The 19049-nt window shown below is 50.3% G+C and overlaps 7 protein-coding genes across 7 annotated transcripts; 3 read left to right on the plus strand and 4 right to left on the minus strand.

The window, feature by feature from the left end:
* Positions 1-52: 52 nt before the first annotated feature.
* On the minus strand, positions 53-2569 carry KD926_003905 (uncharacterized protein; the record flags this gene model as incomplete). Its single annotated transcript, XM_053097816.1, has 3 exons — positions 53-415; positions 1669-2036; positions 2095-2569. The coding sequence occupies 3 exons, from the start codon at positions 2567-2569 to the stop codon at positions 53-55; spliced, it is 1206 nt and encodes a 401-aa protein (XP_052958356.1).
* A 1129-nt stretch (positions 2570-3698) lies between these two features.
* On the minus strand, positions 3699-4656 carry KD926_003906 (putative Phosphoserine phosphatase; the record flags this gene model as incomplete). Its single annotated transcript, XM_053097817.1, has 4 exons — positions 3699-3832; positions 3901-4352; positions 4412-4488; positions 4555-4656. 4 exons carry the CDS (start codon positions 4654-4656, stop codon positions 3699-3701), a joined length of 765 nt encoding a protein of 254 aa, XP_052958357.1.
* Positions 4657-5487: 831 nt separating this feature from the next.
* KD926_003907 (tRNA (adenine-N(1)-)-methyltransferase) lies at positions 5488-6867 on the plus strand (the record flags this gene model as incomplete). Its single annotated transcript, XM_053097818.1, has 3 exons — positions 5488-5659; positions 5745-5815; positions 5881-6867. 3 exons carry the CDS (start codon positions 5488-5490, stop codon positions 6865-6867), a joined length of 1230 nt encoding a protein of 409 aa, XP_052958358.1.
* A 901-nt stretch (positions 6868-7768) lies between these two features.
* On the minus strand, positions 7769-10082 carry KD926_003908 (CCR4-Not complex 3'-5'-exoribonuclease subunit Ccr4; the record flags this gene model as incomplete). Its single annotated transcript, XM_053097820.1, has 2 exons — positions 7769-8955; positions 9029-10082. 2 exons carry the CDS (start codon positions 10080-10082, stop codon positions 7769-7771), a joined length of 2241 nt encoding a protein of 746 aa, XP_052958359.1.
* Positions 10083-11628: 1546 nt separating this feature from the next.
* KD926_003909 (uncharacterized protein) lies at positions 11629-12138 on the minus strand (the record flags this gene model as incomplete). Its single annotated transcript, XM_053097821.1, has 2 exons — positions 11629-11759; positions 11991-12138. 2 exons carry the CDS (start codon positions 12136-12138, stop codon positions 11629-11631), a joined length of 279 nt encoding a protein of 92 aa, XP_052958360.1.
* A 942-nt stretch (positions 12139-13080) lies between these two features.
* KD926_003910 (class I SAM-dependent methyltransferase) lies at positions 13081-14274 on the plus strand (the record flags this gene model as incomplete). The annotated part of the gene is made up of 1 exon (XM_053097822.1): positions 13081-14274. One exon carries the CDS (start codon positions 13081-13083, stop codon positions 14272-14274), a length of 1194 nt encoding a protein of 397 aa, XP_052958361.1.
* A 1608-nt stretch (positions 14275-15882) lies between these two features.
* On the plus strand, positions 15883-17074 carry KD926_003911 (thioesterase family protein; the record flags this gene model as incomplete). Its single annotated transcript, XM_053097823.1, has 3 exons — positions 15883-16273; positions 16462-16631; positions 16718-17074. The coding sequence occupies 3 exons, from the start codon at positions 15883-15885 to the stop codon at positions 17072-17074; spliced, it is 918 nt and encodes a 305-aa protein (XP_052958362.1).
* Between the last annotated feature and the right edge of the window lie 1975 nt (positions 17075-19049).

The raw sequence follows: 19049 nt of genomic DNA on the forward strand, positions 1-19049 counted from the left end.
AAGTAATTCTACCTTAGCAGTAGAGATCAAAACGGTCTTCTACTTTACTATTTTAAACTAGAAGACGGCAATCGAAAGGATTGGGGCTGCGGCCGGGAGTCGGCACAACTGTCGCGACAGACTCCAGGTGGTCACGGGCAGTTGTTTCAAGCGATGCCTTGCCGTCGCCAACAGTATCAACCACGTACTGGCTCTGAACCTCGGCAAGTAAAATAATCTCATACTGTCGGGTAATGCGGACATAGTTGTAATTGCGCTTGAATTCAAGGAAGAATCCAACAGCGGGGGATCCAGTCATATGGATGAGCTTGCCCTTCGTGCCAGCATTGCCGGTTGGGATCCAAATGCCATGATGGGCCGGTTTGGTGGCATTGGAGAAAACGGCTAAGTAGATGGATGGTGCGAGGCATTGGCTCTACCAATACAGCTATAATGGTTTGGCTCGAGGGCTTTTCGGGGGGTGGGCAGACACAAACAAATATGGAATCTTGAAGGATTGAGTAATAGATGCTTGAATAAATGTTCTGAGTAGAGCATTGTCAGTTAATATCTTCGAGAGTTTATATGTTGCTTGTTCAACGACAGAAAGGAGGCCCCAATCAGTTTCTTATATCCTAAATACCTAGTATATTGCCGGATGTATGACCGCGTCACTATAAATGTCCAGGGGACCTCGATTATTCACTATCAGCTTCCAGTGGCCAAATGCAACGTGTACGTATGTTCGCACTAAAACATCCCATAGAGCGCTTAAGTGAGGGGGTGTCCTTTCTTGCCCTTGCTGGACGCCTCATCAGGGTCTATTCTTGCACATTTACCCATATAACTCAAACAATAAATCATTCATAGCCCCGCGCCATGCAGCCCTAGAATAGCCACTGAGGGGTAAACACGGAAATAAACCTCAACACTCTTGTTATTGGTGAGACTGCATGAGGTATCTGCGGCAATAACTTAATAATCGCTGCAGCCTATCCAACGAAACGAGACAAGAGTTGGTCCAGGTTCAGCCGCAGGGTCCATCTAATAAAAGAAGTTCGCTGGCGTAGACCCCCTGGAGTATTCCTAATCTCGTAGCGGTTGTTTTCTTCCAAATATGGATCCCTTGAAGCGTTCAGTGTTTTGGCTGACATGTCGTGCTTGGCACGCGATAGGACGGTCTACGGCGCCTAAAAACCAGATCTTTACCGCCTACTTTTGCAAAGAGGTAGGTGTGCGTTTCAATATGGATATATGTAAATTGCTGGGATTTTTTTTTGTTTTGTTTTTTTGTGGAAACATCAGAATCATGAGGCCAAGCCGAACCTAGGTTCCCCCACTGGAGACTGCAACATACACATTGTAGGAAAAGCCAGGGTGTCTTATTTGAAATTGAATATTGCAGACCCAGAGGATGCGAGAAAACAATGTAGCAGCAGACATACTTGATTTTCGGGGGAGCTCAAATACCTTCTTTTTCCGTTCTAGTGCTCACTGAGTAGACCTGAGCAGGCTGAGCGGCTTGGATAAGGGTAACCTCAGCACCGAGCTAGCGTGTCATCCGCTTCCAGGTTGACTCCCATAATTTCTATCTAAGGTGCAGAATGGTTGTATTAATCCCAACGAGCGTCCTCATGCGCACAACTAGATACCCTTGGAGAGGACAAACCACAGCCAAGGGTGGTATACAGTCTCATCATCGACGGGGTCTAGAATAGTTGGCAGGTATTTTGTTTTCCATTCTTCATCCAGATCATCATCGAAATAGTCCGGATTCACCCTAACACGACGCACCTTGCAATACTCCCAGTAAGCAGGGTACCACCCTGCCTGGCCCCAATCAAGGATAGCAGTGACTACTGGATTCGGCCCTGGTGATAAAATGATATTGGGGGGCACAAGGTCGTCATGTGTGAAAACCACAGGCACCTCACCATCGATCTCGATATCGCAGCCATTTTGAAATTTCCGGACGGCGTCTGCACCGCGGAACGGGCCAGCCAAGTCGCGGTGGCCGGAAAGAAAGATGTCATTTAGCGGTTGATTGTCTAGGCTGCCTAAGAGGCACGTTAGCATAGTTCTGCCTAGGTACCGTGATTTTGTCAAGGCACTTACCCACGTAAAGGCCTCGGTCTGGTTGTTCTAACGATCTCCAGGCCTTGACCATGCCGTTGAGCTCTTTACAGACCGCCTCTTTCTCCTCTTCGTTCAAAGCGCCCCATCGTTGCTCCATGGTTTCGCCCCCTATCAAAAACATGTAGATAAATACTTGGCCACCGTCTTCGGTCCACCCAAAAACCTCTGGAACTGGTACCTTGCCCTTTAACTGCTTGTATAGCATATTCTGGGTCTCTGCCTCTGTAACGGTCGTATCGGCTCCATATTTGACTATCAAGCCTAGCGAGGGAAACTTGACCGGAGGGGGTCGGTTGAAGCTTGTGCCACGGATGTCGCCTGACCCCTCATTGATGGCTCTCACCTCGGCAGGGGTAGGCAGCATAGACGCCTGATGCTCCCTGAAAAAGCTAGAGTCGGAAATGGTCCTGGTTGTGGGGAGGCCGGCCTCGACCTCAACCCCCTCGGGCGTCATCTCTGAGAGAACACAAGTGAAGCACGAGTCTCGGCGGTTAAAGAAAGACCGAGAATTCGAGACTAGCGGACTCGAAGTAAACAGAGAGCCTGTCGATTTTCAGCAGGGCGTTTTTGAAACGATAGTAGTAAGGTATGCTCGAAGGCTGACAGCTCTCTAGTGGTTGACCTGTCTTTTAACTGGCTGGTAGCAGGCAGGCTGGCAATTGATTGACTAGCAGTTGGTTGACTAGCAGTTGGCCGATTTACTGAGCCTGCTGGTCGTCCCCGCACTCGTATAACTTCTGGCTCGAGTACAAGATCTCTTGGGTTAATTGGAGGGATATGTTCATCAGTATAAATCCGCCATTGACTGTGGAATTCATGAATGCCCAATTAAGCTCCGGTATCAAGGTGTTACTTGATAATATGAATGCAAGGTATTCCCAGCGTCCTTCTGGTTACCCCACTGCACTCTGGGTTAAAAGATGTCTTCCCCGGGCCCTCTGAAAAATAGCGATTCATCATCACAAATACTTTGTTAAGGGCGTAATGAGATATCTTTCTAATAGTAAGTTGAAGGGGAGGGGTCAAAAGCTGCATAGGCTTCAGGTCACGTGTTCCTATGCTAACCCGAAACGGAACAATAAATCACGTGGGGGTGTCGCAGGAACGAAAGGGGTGTCGCTACAACACTAGGGGGTGTCGCTGGAGCGCTGCCCTATTAATATAGTATAATAGTATAGTATTTCCTCCTGGAGAAAAGGTCGTAGGTATTAAAAAAAAAAAATTTCATTAATTTATTATTTTTATGATAGCAGTGCTGGGTTTTTTAAGGAATATAGCGGGTAAAAGTGAATTAGGAGTGGAGAAATAGATAAGGGAGATTACTAGTTAGGGTGCAGTTTATTAAGGTTACTTATTTAGGGCACTTAGTCTTCCGCTTATCCTGTGCTCCGTGATCGCCTCAGGCTGCCCAGGGCGTGCTTAGATCTGCTTAGTGAGTAAAAAGCGGCGAGGGGTGAGCACTAAAATGGAAAGGGAAAGCTGTCGACCTGGCTAGAAATTCCGATACGTATGTACCTCGCCTCTATATCTCCCCCCTCTTTCTATCGCGGTCTATATCAAACCCATCGTAATCATCTACAAATTTAGGCTTGGGTAGCCGCCGCCTTCTTCACGGACACCTTGCCACCGAGGATGGCTTTCGTGGTGGCAAGAATAGACTCCCAGGTCACGAACTCGGTGTACGGCTGTCCCTGACGTTGGCAGAAAGTCACCAGATCTAAAAGAAGTCAGCCCACGGGCAACTGCGGGGGAGGATAGCGATAGTTTTCGCGCAGGGAAGCTCACCTTTGCCCTTCTTGGCGAACAGAAGGTCCGTCTCCGAAGCAGCAGACAAGTCGGAAACGCCATCTCCTGCATACAAAAGGGTAGGGCGCACGTTGTCCGGCAGTGCAGCGTAAGGCTTAATCTCGAGAGATTTGTCATGGCCGAAATGGCTTTCGTCATGGTACTTGATCTGCCAACCACCTTCGGAGTTGATGTCCTTGCCGTCGCGGCCCTCCACGGTGTTGGCCACGATGTGAAGGTGGTCGTCAGGGGCCTCGCCCAGGAAGGCTTCGAAGAGAGCACGAATGATCGGAACCATTCCAGAGGACAGGACCACGATAGGCACGTTGTTCTCCTTGGACCACTTGTAGAATTCAAGGAAGTAAGGATCCAGCTTCATTTCCTTCTGCAATGTCGCGATGCACTCGTTGAAGGGGGTCTTGACACTGTCGAGCATGTCGCGGAAAGAATCGCTGGCATACAAATGTTAGATTGTGATCAACCCACAGACACTTTATGCACTTCAGCATACCGGAAGCTCAATTTGCCCTCCAGAACATCAAGATTGCCCTGTCGGCGTTTTTGCTGTCCATATCCAAGGTTGTCGGTCTGGAAACGTGTTCAGTTAGTTTTCGAGGCATAAAGAGCATGGGTGATGTGGTGAATCTGCGGTACCAAGAAATCATTGCTGTCTTCAAGTGTGATTGTCCCATCGAAATCCGTGAAGAAGATAACCTGGGGGTTGGTCTTCATGTAAGGAAGAGTAGAGGCACTCATGGTCACGCAATTTGATCACAGAGTGGAAGTATGACTAGCAATGGCGATCTAAGCAGGCACTGTATACAGTGGTCAACGTTAGCAATCTGCGGCCTTTTTAAAGCGTCACCACCATCATCATATCCACCCTAGAGGTCAGTCACTTTGTTTCAATGTTTCTAAATGGCAATCGACAGATTGAACCAGTTTAAGAAACAGTTTAATTGATGATCGAGGAAATTATCAAGAGAAACATACCGTGTTCTTGGGTTGAGCGACAACTTGAGTGTCTTTGGAGGGGAGGATCAAAAGAAGAGCCAGGAATGCGACTTCGATCTGAGCACGAAAGACCGGACAAACTGCCCCGCGAAGGGGTTCAGGGCAATCCGGAGGCAAATGCGCTCGAGTCATGCCAATCAGCGACTGTCGACGCTCACGTTGGGCCCCATGCGGCGCACTAAAGACTGGCAAAGGCTGGAATTCCCCATATTTCTGACGGAGAATGAGATTGTGATGGGCCCACGCCTTTAAGTCCGCTTCTTTTTTTTCCCTTTCTTTTTTTTATTTTTATTTTGCGCCGCTTGGCTCTTCTGGACCAACTAACCCCGTCAGGAAATATTGATCATTATTTTGAACTTTTTCGGAAATCTTCAATTCTTCTCCTTAACCTGTCCATTGTTCGCCTATTCAGGCGCAGTTCGATCGAATGGCTCGTGTACTTCAATCCCTGCGTCGGATCTTGGGATTGACTCCTCCCCGACCATCTCAGCCGTTTGCCAGGTCGATAAATACCGATTTCTCTCGGTTCCAGGGTACTATCCTTTCGTTTGTTCTCCGACCTCACTGAGTTCCATGCTGATCCGATGCATGATATTAGAGGGCGACCGTGTCATCCTTCATGGTAAAAATCCGATTTTGACGAAGCCGCTGCAAAAGAAGCATAAAACCGACCTTCCTCGCGGATATATATTACACGAAAGCATCATTGGGCAGAAAGCGCGCTGTCGCGTTCAAGCGCATAAAGGTTAGCACTCAAACGACGTGCGATTCTTGACAAAACAAATGGGATGGGGGAAACTGACAATTCGATATCGCGCCGTATCTACCAGGGACCGATTACCGAGTCACCCATCCTACATTCGATGAATATGTCTCCATGACGCCTCGTCTAGTAACGCCGGTATGAGCGCGATCCTTACCGCCACGAGATCTCTCGCCCCCAAATTAGCTCATCACACCGAGTAGATCTACAGCCCAGACGCCGAACTCATCGTTTCCCTTCTCGATATCCACGTCGCTCCTCCCGCCGAGGGAGATGATCTACCACCCTTGGAGATCCTGGAGTCAGGAACCGGTCATGGCTCTCTGACATTACATCTATCCCGTGCCATTCAGGCCGCCAACCCAAGCCCACCGGCAATCCCACCCACCTCGCAGATCAAATACCTACAAGGTCGTCCCCATCGGCCCGACGAGCAGAAGGACCAGAAGGACCAGAAGGACCAGAAGGACGAACAGCCTCAAAATAGTGACACGCCGAACGCCGCCGCCGAAAAGGAGACGGCGACGCCCTCATCCGACCCTGTCCAAGAACAATGGGACGCCTGGCGCTCGCAGCGTCGCGCAGTGATCCACACTGTGGACGTGTCGCCCAGCTTCTCGGCCCGCGCGGAGAAGACCGTCCGAGGATTCCGGCGCGGACTATACGCAGGAAACGTCGATTTCTACGTCGGACACGCAGAGAACTGGATCGCGGAGCAGATCTGGCAACGTACCCCGGAATCGCTCCTCCAGCTGACCAAACCGACCGTCGAGCCGTTCCTCACCCACGCCATCCTCGACATGCCGTCCGCGAATCAGCGCATCCCGCACGTGGCCCCGATCCTGAAACCCAACGGCATCCTGGCCGTCTTCATGCCCAGCATCACGCAGATCGGCGAGTGCGTAGATCTCATCCGCAAACAGAACTTGCCGTTCAGCATGGACCGGGTCGTCGAGTTGGGTGCCGGTATCAGCGGTGGCCGGCAATGGGATGTGCGATTCGCGGTCAAGAAGTCCCGCGCTGATCCGGCATCGTGGACCGCAGACGACGCCGTCGCTGTGCCTACTCCTCCGGAAGAGGCGCCTCGCGATGACGGTGTGTTGGTCTGCCGGCCGAAAGTCGGGGCTCGGATCGTGGGTGGTGGGTTCGTTGGCATCTGGAGGCGCTTTGAGGATAAGCAGAAGCCCTGAGGCATGGATATAAGTATCTCTGATACCCCCTTTGTATACATACTTACCCTTTTGTATCATATCATATCATCACATATTATAATACCTAGTAGCGACCGTATGATAGAGCTAAATCGATTCCACTAAACAGCTATATATATACCGTATGTAGACCGCATACTCATCTTACGAAGGAAAGCAAGAGAAACAAGAAATGAAGAAAAAGAAACATCACTCTACTTCCACTAGAACTGCGAAAAGAACTTCCGAGACTAGATAAACCAAGTCAACAGACAGACAACGAGACGAAGAACCCCATTCGCCGAAAAGAGAACAAAAGACGGAAGATAGATCGACTCTTCTCTCATCCCAACTGTACTCTTTCCCCAGTCAACCGACCCTGCAAAAGCCGAACACATCAAACATGACATAATAAAAGGAAACACAGAACAGTCGTGAAGATAGGAAGATTGACACATGTAACTGAAGAAATGCGAGGTCAGGTAGAAGAGCGTAGTCATAGCCTAAGACATGCCAAACAGGAAGAAGAAGGCCACGCCATTTGCACTACTTTCCAAAAAAAAAAAAAAAAAAAAAAGGAAAACGAAAAAAAGAGAAAAAGACAAAGAAAAGAAGAAAATATTGAGGTTGAATTCCACACAGACCCTCTGGCGACAGCAAAAGTAACAAAAGACTCACAAAAGCAGTGGTAGGAAATAAGAAGAAGGCGCAAGAGAAAGAGAAATGAAGGATGAATGATGAATGATGAATGGAGAAAAAAGAAACAGAAAAAAAGGCAGCAAGAAGAAGCAATTGGCAAAAACACCACAGACACGCGAAAAGCCCCCAAAGATTCCGAGATAACAAGATAAACCGGCTACACAAACACCAGTCTCATAAGATTCCGACATGCTCCAGTTCCTCAATTCCGTTGCGGTCCAAAATCCGCCTCCACAACCTTTCCCTTTTTCCCTTTAACCGTAAACTCCGCAAACAATGCGATATGGTCACTTGGGAAGTGATAGTTGGGGAACCCGGGCACTCGGCGTAGATACTCCTTGTCCACTTCTCCAAGTAGCGCCGACACGTGAAGCGTGTTCGACGTATACCAAATGTAATCCAGAATGGCCTTAAAGTCGGGCGTGTAATTCGTAAAGCTCAACTCACCAATTGAGTTGTAGGCGGACTTCAGCTTGAAAGGATGGGTCATGCCCTGCTTGCTGAGGTTTCCGTAGAGGCGTTTCTCGAGATCCGGGTGTTCTTCCGTGAGTCCTCCATGCGAGACAAGGTTGTACGCAGCAGAGCCAGGGGAAGAGTTGAAGTCACCACACATGAATAGCGGAATCTGTTCGCCGGTAGAGTATTCCGCCGACGGAGCAGGTTCCGGTGGAGTGGCAGCCTCCTCCCCTTCTGCCTCGGAGAATCGGAAGGCAGCTTTGTCGGTGCATGCGGGCCATTTCGAGTAGGTGTCGGAGAGCTTCGTGAGTTCTTCCATCAAGATGGCCGTCTGGATCAATTTGACATCCTTGAAGGCCGGATCCCAGTAAAGATGGGCATTGACGATGATGAAGCGCGAGCCCGTCAGTCGGTTTTCCAAGAACAACACAACCGCAATGTGATCCTTCTGCCAGAGTCGATTGTAGATGTCATCCTGGCCCTTAGCGTCGGGTCGCCGAACTGCAGTTTGTCCGAAATTGATCATCTGTTTATCCAAAAGGATAAATTTGCTTCCCTTGAAGAACGTGGCACAGCCATCGACCGACTTGGCTTCCTCTTCCTGCATACCCATGGCTCGTCCTCGAGGCCAATACACACCCTTATAATCGTTATATGCCAACTGTTCCCTGAAAAAGCCATTGTAACTGCCTTTGTCGACTTCTTGCAAGCAGACGATGTCGGAATCGTGTGACCTTAGCTCGCTCAAGATAAGCTCTCTTCTGAACTCCCACGACAGAACACGAGACGGAGTATAGCCAAAATGGGATTGCGTTGCGGAGGAATCGCATAGGGCGTTGAGAGAAAGAACAGTGATCTTCTCTGTGGGATTGTTGGGGGAGTTGGCGGTCTCGTCGAGGATCACCCAGTCTCTATCCGGAGGCGGGAGGTGAACTGCGTAGAGCCCCACGTTAGCATTCGGAGCGGGGATTGGGAATAAGGCAATCTATCGATAAGCATTACGAACCTGGCATTTCCTCTCTCAGATACTTAATGAGAGCCTTTGTGCCCTCTTTCATGATCTGAGACTTTAACACGTCGTTCAACGGGTTACCTTCGATGCCCAAAGTCTCCAACCTGTAGAGATATCCCATTTCGTAAGGGAGCGTGCGAACGTGGTTGTCGAACAGAAGAAGCTTCTTAAGGCTCGTCAGCATTCCAATCTCCTCGGGCAGCTCGGTGAGATCGTTGTGAGACAGATCCAAGTGCTCTAGTTTGCGTAGCTGTCCGATTGCCGAGGGGAGCACTTTCAATTTGTTGTGACCCAGATACAGTTTCTCCAAGAAAGTGTAACTGAACAGAGACGTAGAGAGCGCACGCAATCCTTGCCCGCCGAAATCGAGGGCATGCCAGCCCTGCCTCGGCGCCGGTTTGGTCTTGGCCACCCCGTTCCGTCCGTCGGTCCCATTCTCCTGCGGTTCGGGTTGACTGGGCGCGATCTGAATGCCCTTCGCTTGCTGAGCGACCGCCCGAGCGTAGTAGTGGGGGGAGTTTGCCTGTCGGGACTCTGCGGCCAGCTGAAGCTGCTGCTGCCAATGTTCGTTCATGGACTCGTCGATATCGTCGTCAAGGTTAACGTGGGCCCCGTTCTGGAGATGGCCCGGGGTAAAATGTGGTGTAGCGGCAGCCAAAGCCCCGCTGGAGAAGTTGTGCTGGTGGTTGATGTTGTGGGAAGCTTGATTGTGGTGCGTATGATGATGGGCTTGCTGAGCGGGGTGTGGGTGGTGACTCTGCGACTGGAATTTGGGAATCTGCATGCCAAACCGCTGGTGGGCCTGGCTGCCATTCATCATGACATGCTGCCCCTGGTGAGTCTGCGTGTACATGGTAAAGGGGTTGAGCGCAGCCGCCTGTCCAATAGGGGGGGATCGAGAAGGAGAAGGGGCGTCTTGGTTGAATTTTAGTCTCCCAGTTGGGGAGTTGGTTCCGTTCCGAACTAGGTGCCGTTGGTGAGATTGTTGCGCTTGAAAGAAGAACTGCCCGGCCCCAGGCTGCTGGAACCTGTAGGTACCATCTGCCATTTAACGTGGCAGACGAGACCGAGACTCGATGATTTGAGGAGGAGATTCGGAGTCGGCGGAGTGCGATGTTGGGCTCGGGGTGGTGGCAGGCGAGAAGAGATGAGTCGGGGATGGAATGCGTTCTCTCCTTCTCTTCAACATGGGGTCCTAACACGGAACCACCCTGAATTGAAGATTTTCCCCGATAACACGGCCTCGATTGACCTCGGTGGCAGTCAAATACCCGGAGCGGAGGGGCGATCGGTTGTCGAACGATAGGGGCCGGCGTCGGACGAACGAGTCACAACAGTGGGCGACAGCGATCTGACGAGAGACCTGCACCGGATATTAGAAGGGGACCCCTCGAGAGACAGAAATTGAAGAGACAAGTAGGACGCACAGAGAAACTTGACCAACTATGTAGCAGAGATGGCAACGACGGGAGGAGCTGAGGGTCTTGGTCGCCTTGACGCTGCGAAGTGGTTTGCATCGAAGGCGGGAGTCGATGGGTCACGTGAGGTGGCAGCCGCCAGCGTGATTTGCCGCCGATGACAAGAGCCAAGGCCTCCCGTCGCTTTCGTCTTTCTTTGTTTCTTCTCTCTTTCAGAACATGACAGGTCACCTTGATGAATAGTGTTATACCATCAAGGGTCTTTCTTACGAGTGGTCACTTACATCCCTACACAAAGTACCGATCTTTCCTTCACGCCTTGCTGGACACAGGTCTAACCCCCTTCTAATTGGTAGGTCCCAATTGGTAGGTCACTATCTAGGTAATCGCTAACTAGGTAGTAGTGTGGAACGTGCCTTTTGACAGGGGCGTACTATTAACTACCATGCCTCCTAGGATCCATAGTAGTAACTCATATAGACTACTCCAAGGGGGGGATAAAAGCTCCTTGCATGTCCCTGCATAACGATGAGATTCTGTAGCCATAATTGAAATAAAGGTCCATAGTCGACCTTGACTACCTACTAGGAAGACGATGCCTTAAGGCATGATTATGCCTAATAGCAACCCTTGACATAACTATCTAGTATTGGGTAGTTACCGAAAAAGTGCCTTCACAGTTCACAGTCCTTTTCGACCTCCCCACCAACTAACTGACCGGGTCCTGGGCCCTTGGCAGTTGCAACGAGTTACCTACAGCTCGGAATTGGCGAAGGCAATCAATTCCCAATCCCCCGGGAAGGAAACGATATCCCTTCACTATAAGACTCTGGGGCCAGAATCGTACCGTAACCATGTACATTCCCAAGTCAAATAAAGAGTGACCCGAACCGAAGGGAATCTTGAACATCAATTGGTAAACGGACAGACCAAGAAGATTAATTTGCGACCACGAAAAGGAGAGCGATGGAATCCACGGGGTAGCGGTACGGGTAGATCTGTGCTTTCAAGGTCCAGCTGACGGAGAAGGGGATCTAGTATCTTGGACCTGTGGTTATTTCCTCCGTGCTCTGTACTATCGAATAATAATCTAAATATCTAGTGAATAAGGAATACTAAGACAGAGTTAAACAATAATCTCGAGGTGATCGAGTCACTCCCGTAATGATCCTGGCCTCAGGCCAACCAGCGCGCCGTGGCGACACGTGCCGCCCGGAAAGCGGACCGCCACCCGAAGAGGACTGGCTGGATTCCTGAAATTACAGGCTGCAGGAAGGGCCATTCCCACGGATCAGGAGACTCGCCGCCTGTCATGATGTCAGCACTTGCATCTTTGGACTATTTGATTATATTTTATGATAGGGGTTTTCTCCAGAGTACTAGCACTGAGTACTACGCATCAATTAATCCATTTCCCTATTGATCTAATTCTATTGTCCCCTTCGTACCATTGTTCAATTGTTCTCCCCCCTAACGAATTCCGAATCAATCTAAAAGTCTCCGGTCAACTATAGCCCGGCCGCTATCAAAGTCTGTACCTACGTTAGTCTGCCGGCCGCCAACGTTGGTTGGGTCTTGGGCGCCATAATTTTCATCCTGGGCAGAGCCTGCGATCGGAATAGGCAAACCGTCCGCGACAATGGGGTTCCACTCTTCGGCAACGCCCTTCCAAGGGCTGTTGGCCATTTGCCTTGTCGGTCCGGGGGGTAAGAGGGAGACTGCGTTGGTTGTTTTCCCTCAAATCCCGATCTCAGATAGGGAGGAGCCATGTATGACTCCGTACAATGTAAATCAGGTCATCAAAGACACGTTCGCGTCGTATTCGGTGCAACCCTTGGTGTGGGTAAAACGTCAATGTTGAACAGCAGTCCTACCACGGAGTAGGGATTAGGGTAGCTGAAACAACCTCAGATAAAGGCTTGTATGTTCGAGTCTCGGTTTTCTCCGCCAGTACGGAGTGAAACAGACAGTCTTAGTCCGTCGGAGTAGCGTCAGTCATATGTACGGTGTATGCACCATGCAGAGTACTCCGTAGAAATTGCGTCTTAGTATAAGCTGTCGTCAGCGCGGCGAAGACCAGGTTGTAAACTTTTCAGGGCTGAAATCCGTGGCAACTGTTGGCTTGTTCCGCAGGATCCCATCGTAGTTGCCGGAGTCGAGGTGTAATGGACGTACAGAGTAAGTGTAGACAGTGGGGATTTTTCATTTTCTAGGGGGGACTTGGCCGCGATTCCTGTCACGATATTCCATTTTTAATTTTTTTTTTCTTTTGCCCCCCTCCCTCGTCCATCATTCATTCATTCCATTCCCTGCATGGGTCACTCTCTCATCCACAAGTGTCCAGAACGAACTTGTTTCCTCCTTCCACCCTCCCCACAACTCTAATTCTCTCTTCTTGATCTTACGGCCGTCCTTTTTGAGTTTTCCTTGGGTTCGTGCCTCTACAATGTTCATATTAATCTAATTATTTCCGTCCGCTCTTCGATACCCCTCGAAAACCCTTCTCTTATTTTCCCTCTTCCTCCACCCCCCCTTCCTAATACCGTGTTACACGAGAATGCGTCTCAATAATTGCCTGTTGAACCACTCGAACACTTGATCGATGAACACGGGGATTGTGTTTCGGTTATGGACATGATGTCGGCCAGTACCGCGGCGTTCGCCGCACCGGCAGCCACCTCCGGCTCCGACTTGCATTCTACCACCAGCTCGACAGCCCCTACCTGGGGGGCCGCGACGTCCACCTCATCCCTTACCTCCCTCCACGACTACTCCAACTACCCTCTCATCCGTCAGGGCGATCGCACCTACCTCCGAGACCCCGACAGTATATATCCCTTACCATGCGATCTTCCGGAACTCCACCGCCAGACTTTGCGCTCCCTGATGCTGATGCGCGTCTTTGGCGGTCCCTTCTGCACGCCATACCCGGCTGACGGGCCGCCAAAACGGATTCTGGAGATCGCCTGCGGCTCGGGTCTTTGGTCCAGTCTGTGTCATGACTACTTTGCCCGGCGCGGCCATCGCAACGTCTCCTTCCACGGAATCGACTTGGTCTCCGTCGCGCCAGACCTGCGCAAACAGGGCGTGAACTGGCAGTTCAAGCGACATGACCTCCGCAGGCCCCGTTTGCCCTTTCCCGACGGGTACTTCGATTTCGTCTTCATTAAGGACGCGGGCATGTGTCCTTCCAGCCCAGCTCAGCAGGCGTCCGGCTTGAGCGAGCCGTTGCGCGTTCTCAAATCGGGTGGAATTCTAGAAGTCTGGGACTCCGATTGGGTGTTCCGATCGTTGCTTCCCAACCCCGCGCCCGCTCGCAAATTGGCGTCGCGAGAACAGGAGATCGCGGATGCGACCGCGACGTACACTTTCTCGTCCGCGACTCCCTTTACGAAAGCCCAAAACAAATTTCTGCAGGATTATAACTCCTGGGTTGAGAAGGCCTTCGATCGTCGCAAACTTACTGCGCTGCCGTGTGCCACCATCGGCTTGTCATTTAACTCCGAGATTGACGATCTAGAAAACATCGACAGCCGTCGCATTGCGATCCCGCTCAGCGAGCTGCGCTGGGAACGAGAAGGGCAGGGCAAGGGCACTCGCAAACAACTGACCTCGGACCAGCTATCCATCCGACGCACGGCGCTACTGACGGTGATCCAAATGATCGAAGGCATGGAGCCTATGCTCATGGAAGCTAGCGGGAAGAGTCGAGATGAGTGGGATCGATGGTGGACCGCCATGATGGCAGATGTGTTCCAGAAAGGAGGCCTTGCCAACGGAGAATGTCTCGAAGTGAGCGCCTGGTGGGGTCGAAAGAAATGAAAATGAAAATAGAAAAGCCATAGAGCTCGGACAGGATCCTGAACATTGCTCGAAAGTTCGATTTTCCGCGTGGACGAGGGAAAGAAAAGCAAACTGCAAAACACACGCAGGGCCAGTGACCATTGCTCAGTTCATATTGGTGATACCCCAACTTTTATTCTTTTTTTCTTCTGCTTCTTCTTCTTGGACTTTTTTTTTCACATGTATATTCTTCAACCCTTGTTGTTTATTATTTCTTATGTCAACGCTTGATGCCCAACAGCATAACTGGCCCTATTTATTTTCATAGCGCTGCTTCAACGTGCGATATCGTTTTAAATAATACCTGGAGGCTTCAGTTAGTATCTTGGCTCAGGGTGATGATTTGGTCTTGAATGACAGTCGCATGATGAACGACATGATGGATAATAGAACTGGATTCTTCGGAGTAATACATGTGCCTCTGTATCGTATATCTGCTTTTGACCGGGTATGGTCGAAGCAAACAAACCCAACCTATGACACTGCGGGGAGGAAACTTACAATGCCTCAACTTCTGTAGCGCATTCTCAGTCAGCCCTGAGTACCCCGCATTTTGGATAGAATGTAATAGAATTCGGTGATGGGATGGACAAAACATACCCTTTTTAACAAACTCCGCTCTCGCTATTCCCTTCCGTATCTGCTCCTCGTCACTCAGATGCGACTGTGACGCGAATGCCCGGTGCAATCGGTCCCTGAAATATCCATACCCAAGGGGATAGTTTCGCCCGAGAAAAAGAAGCTCTGTCGTGATTTATCAGATACTGTTCGATCTCCAGCTCCAGAGAACCAGGTGCGGCTTTCTGTCAACCGCAACCCGAACGAAACACATGCAGGTAGTAAGTAGTACACTTACCTTTGTAGATGTTGACTACCTGCCGACGCAGCTCGAGATTGGTCATTTTCGATCCATGCGTTGAAAGTCTCTAAAGAAAAGTGGGAGATGAGGTAGTTGGGGAAGCGGAGAGAGGTTGAGACTTGGCTCGGAGATAATTGTCGAGTGACGTCTTCGCACGGCTCCGGCTACGGTGGGCTCGTTTGATGCCAAGAATGGGGACTCAACCGGTCTGTTTGACCTCTACCCCTCTATGATCTATTTATTTATTATTTTTGTGTCTGGGATTCTTTTTTTCAATTCGTACGCAGTTTTTATATCATATGACAATTGCAATTGATCACCAACAACTGCTTTGGGAAATTGACTAGTACAATGCTTTTACGACGAAGTTTGTTTATATAGTTCAGGTCTGCGAAGTTGCATCGGGTTGATCACGCTGCAGAACATCTAATGGAACCGGAAGAACGGTATAATTGGATATTAATTGACGCTTCCACTCATACCTGCCGGCAATAAACAATTGAAGTTTGTTCTTCATGGAGTGTGCCATTATCCTCTCATCACGCACCTTGACACCCAAGCCGCGCCCTGCGGAAAGCTCGAGTGGGGTTTATTAACCGGCGGAGACAAGGCCGAGGCTGGGCGCGCGCAGCCGCAGCGCAATGGGGTAGACAACTGACGGAATACCGAAAGACCCCGAGGACCAAACCCCAACTCTCCTCTCCTTATCAACACACCGCGCGACGACAATGAAACCGATGAACGTCCTCCAAAAGCAGCGACTAGCTGCCCTCCCCTTCCAGTCTTCAATTCGTTGTGCCCGCTCCCTGTCGACCTCCCCAACCGCCCAAGATGCCCGTCACCCTGATCCGAAGACGCCGCGGAAACCCCACGACATTGACCCCCGATGGCTGACCACTACCAAGCGTCGAATTGGGAAATGCATGATGTTCGGTCTGAAGCCGCCGCAGGTTCAGGAGGCAGGGAACATACTGGAGCAGATTGCGAGGGATTGGCGGGAGTTGATTGGCGGCAGCGAGGGTTATCTGACCGATGCGACGCGGAGGGGGCTGTTCAGACAAAATGTCGCGTGGGGGGAGATGGTAGGGGTTTTGACTGTGTATCTTTTTGCTGGAAGATGTTCGCTAATATGGGGAACATCGTGTCGGATATAGGATACTATGGTAAGAACTAGAGAACTGTCCCCGGCATCTCGTTTGATACTTGGAACTAACCTGATAACTAGGGTACATACACCTTCCCCATTCTTCCGCGATCGAATCCCACAGCAGAGCTTCGATCAAGACGACCCCGTTGACATAGTCCAGGCCATGTAAACAACGTCACCTACGTCCGATACGCCGAAACGGCCCGGGTATACTTCACCCGCAACTACGCCATCCACATAGATCCCGCCCACAAGAACGAGTGGATGAATCTTGTCAGCTCGCGCGGGATCGGAGTCATCCTGCGCAGCATCAAAATCGACTATAAATTCGTATGGCCTGCCCCTGACTTGTCCGCATAATCAGGACGACGCAAGTTCCAACCGTTACTTACTAACGACCCATCTTCTCGTCCTAGCCCATGACCTACCCCGACAAGGTCACGGTCTACCATAAACTGGCGCATGACCCGGACTCGCCGCATTCATCCCAACATGCGTTCTTCCTGCAAGCCATCATTCTTTCCGAATCGCGCCAGCGACCCGCTGCTCGTGTGCATGAGGACTTGGTCACGTACGATTATAAGCTGGGGAGGAAGACGGCTTTGCCGCCGTTTTTGATGGAACAGTTCAAGTCCACGTGGGAGCTTCAAGAACAGGCGAAGAAGTCCTGGCGGGAGCGCATATTGGAAATCGAAGATCGGGTGAGGACGCTGGAGGTAGAGAGCTGGGATAGGGAGGATGCTGTTGAGGATACAGGGTCTGCGAAACAATAGAGAGAAATATTTACCTGCGAGATTCAAGGTATAACCTTCACACTACCATCTTCAAACCTACAACGTTCCAGAAATTACCTCTCCCTGCCTCCCTTCAACTCTACGCTAGTATCAACAGGACTGATGTCCTTATCATCCTGTGAATTCAGCGATGTGTCTCACCGAAGCCCCAGGGGAAGCCCGTATTTATTGCGGGGGAATCATTCACCACTTCCGAAGCGATGTGTTTCCAGCTACGAGTTTGGACCTAGAAACTGAACAAGGAGACGAACATGCAGAGCTCCACGAGACGGTTGGCCAGCGCCGAGAAAGCGGCAGCAGAAAAGAAACCATAATCCAATCGAACCAAGGCTCCCTCCTCGAGGACCTACCTAGAGTTAATGAGAATTGGCGCAAAATCGCTGTCCACATCGGGACAGTGGTAGCACTCAGTAGGAACGACTCTCTAGGTCATACGTCTCACGGGTGGTCATGTAGATAATCTGCCTGTCCTCTTTCCCCCCTTGCATTCAATTTCATTGAAATTGAGCGAGATTGGAAATGGTCACTTATAGTTATTTTGACATGGTATATTTCAACTACTATATGATACGGTTCGGATCTAGCAGTTCATTAACGAGGCACAAAGCTGGGGGAAACTACGGTGTAGAGTTTCCCGAGAGAGATAGAGAGAGAGTAAGGATATATATCCCGATTGTCGGTCCTAACCGATACTGTATAAATCCAGTACATAGAAAGAACATCTAGGCCTAGGAGTATGAGAAACACGTAGAACCGCCTCATCTACACCCACGAACCTGATATCACCGATCAAATGACACCCCGATCTCGTCAACAACAACGGGGGTGATCTTCATCCTGCCCTCAAGTTAGTCAGTGGCGGTCTTCCCTCCGAGCCAAGAAAAGCTTGCTCGCCAAGTGGTCCTCGCCAGGGCTCGGTATTGGACGAGCAACCGGGCATCGATACCTAGTCAATCGTTGCGCTGCGATGCAGATCTCGTCCGAGTCTTGGGAGGCTGCGGGCGGGATTCTGGTTGGGTAATAGAAAATCGTAATAGTCTCCAACGAAGCGACGGTGAGACTGGGAATCTTCTCTTGTGACTCACGGGCTGGCATGGGGGGGGGTTTTTTTTTTTTTTTGTGGTCTTTAATTTCCCCAATTACGGAGTATGTGTTGTACATGCTAAGAAGTATTTCGTATGGCGTACTCCGTACATGCCGTGCATATATTAAAGCGGAGATGGTCTAGATACTAGGGATTATACTCCATGCGCTGTACTCTATAGAATCCATGGCAGTATATGGATTATGGTGGTTCCTTTAGGGCCGTCAAAGCTCTGGTGGGTGGGCGCATCATTGAACCGTCGTTGGTAGACCGTCTCGAAAGGGTCTAGCAAGAGCAACAAATTTAATAGATAAGAAATTTCACGGAACAAGGTCCAGGTCCAGATGCATCATTCCAGAGATGCTTGGGTGTTGTTTACATAAAAAAGACCTGCCTTCAGGATTTTACGGAGCTGGACTCCATAATAAAAATGCATCGGCGCGACGCCGGCCCTTTGTCGGGTCCCAGTCAGGCCCAGTCAGTCCCAGTCTGGAGGCCGAGGAAGACCCTTCTAGCCCGTGTTCAGCAGTTCATTGGTGCGAGAGGGGACCTGCCCAGGCGATTTCCTGTGCGCTGGTTCAGCTCTTTCTTAGCTCTGGTCCGAGGGGAATTATATTTAGTAAAATCAAGCATGCTCCGTTAGTTAACATCTCGAGGGAACGTCATGTCTGCCCTGGAGGTAAATACCTAGGTAATGGAGTAAGTAGGGAAAGATACATTCAGGCACCCATACGGTAAAACCAACCCCAAAAATACGAATGCCGAGGGGAGGATCCCAGACTGATTTGAATCCAGGGTTCGTTGGTTCTCGCAGAGTAACCGGAGTGAAATGATCGACCGTTTGAAATTCTAGTGCCGAAAGTCAAAACC

Source organism: Aspergillus affinis, assembly GCF_023601865.1.
Source record: "Aspergillus affinis strain CMG 70 chromosome Unknown NODE_19_length_383810_cov_86_361570, whole genome shotgun sequence".
NCBI classification, from domain to species: domain Eukaryota; kingdom Fungi; phylum Ascomycota; class Eurotiomycetes; order Eurotiales; family Aspergillaceae; genus Aspergillus; species Aspergillus affinis.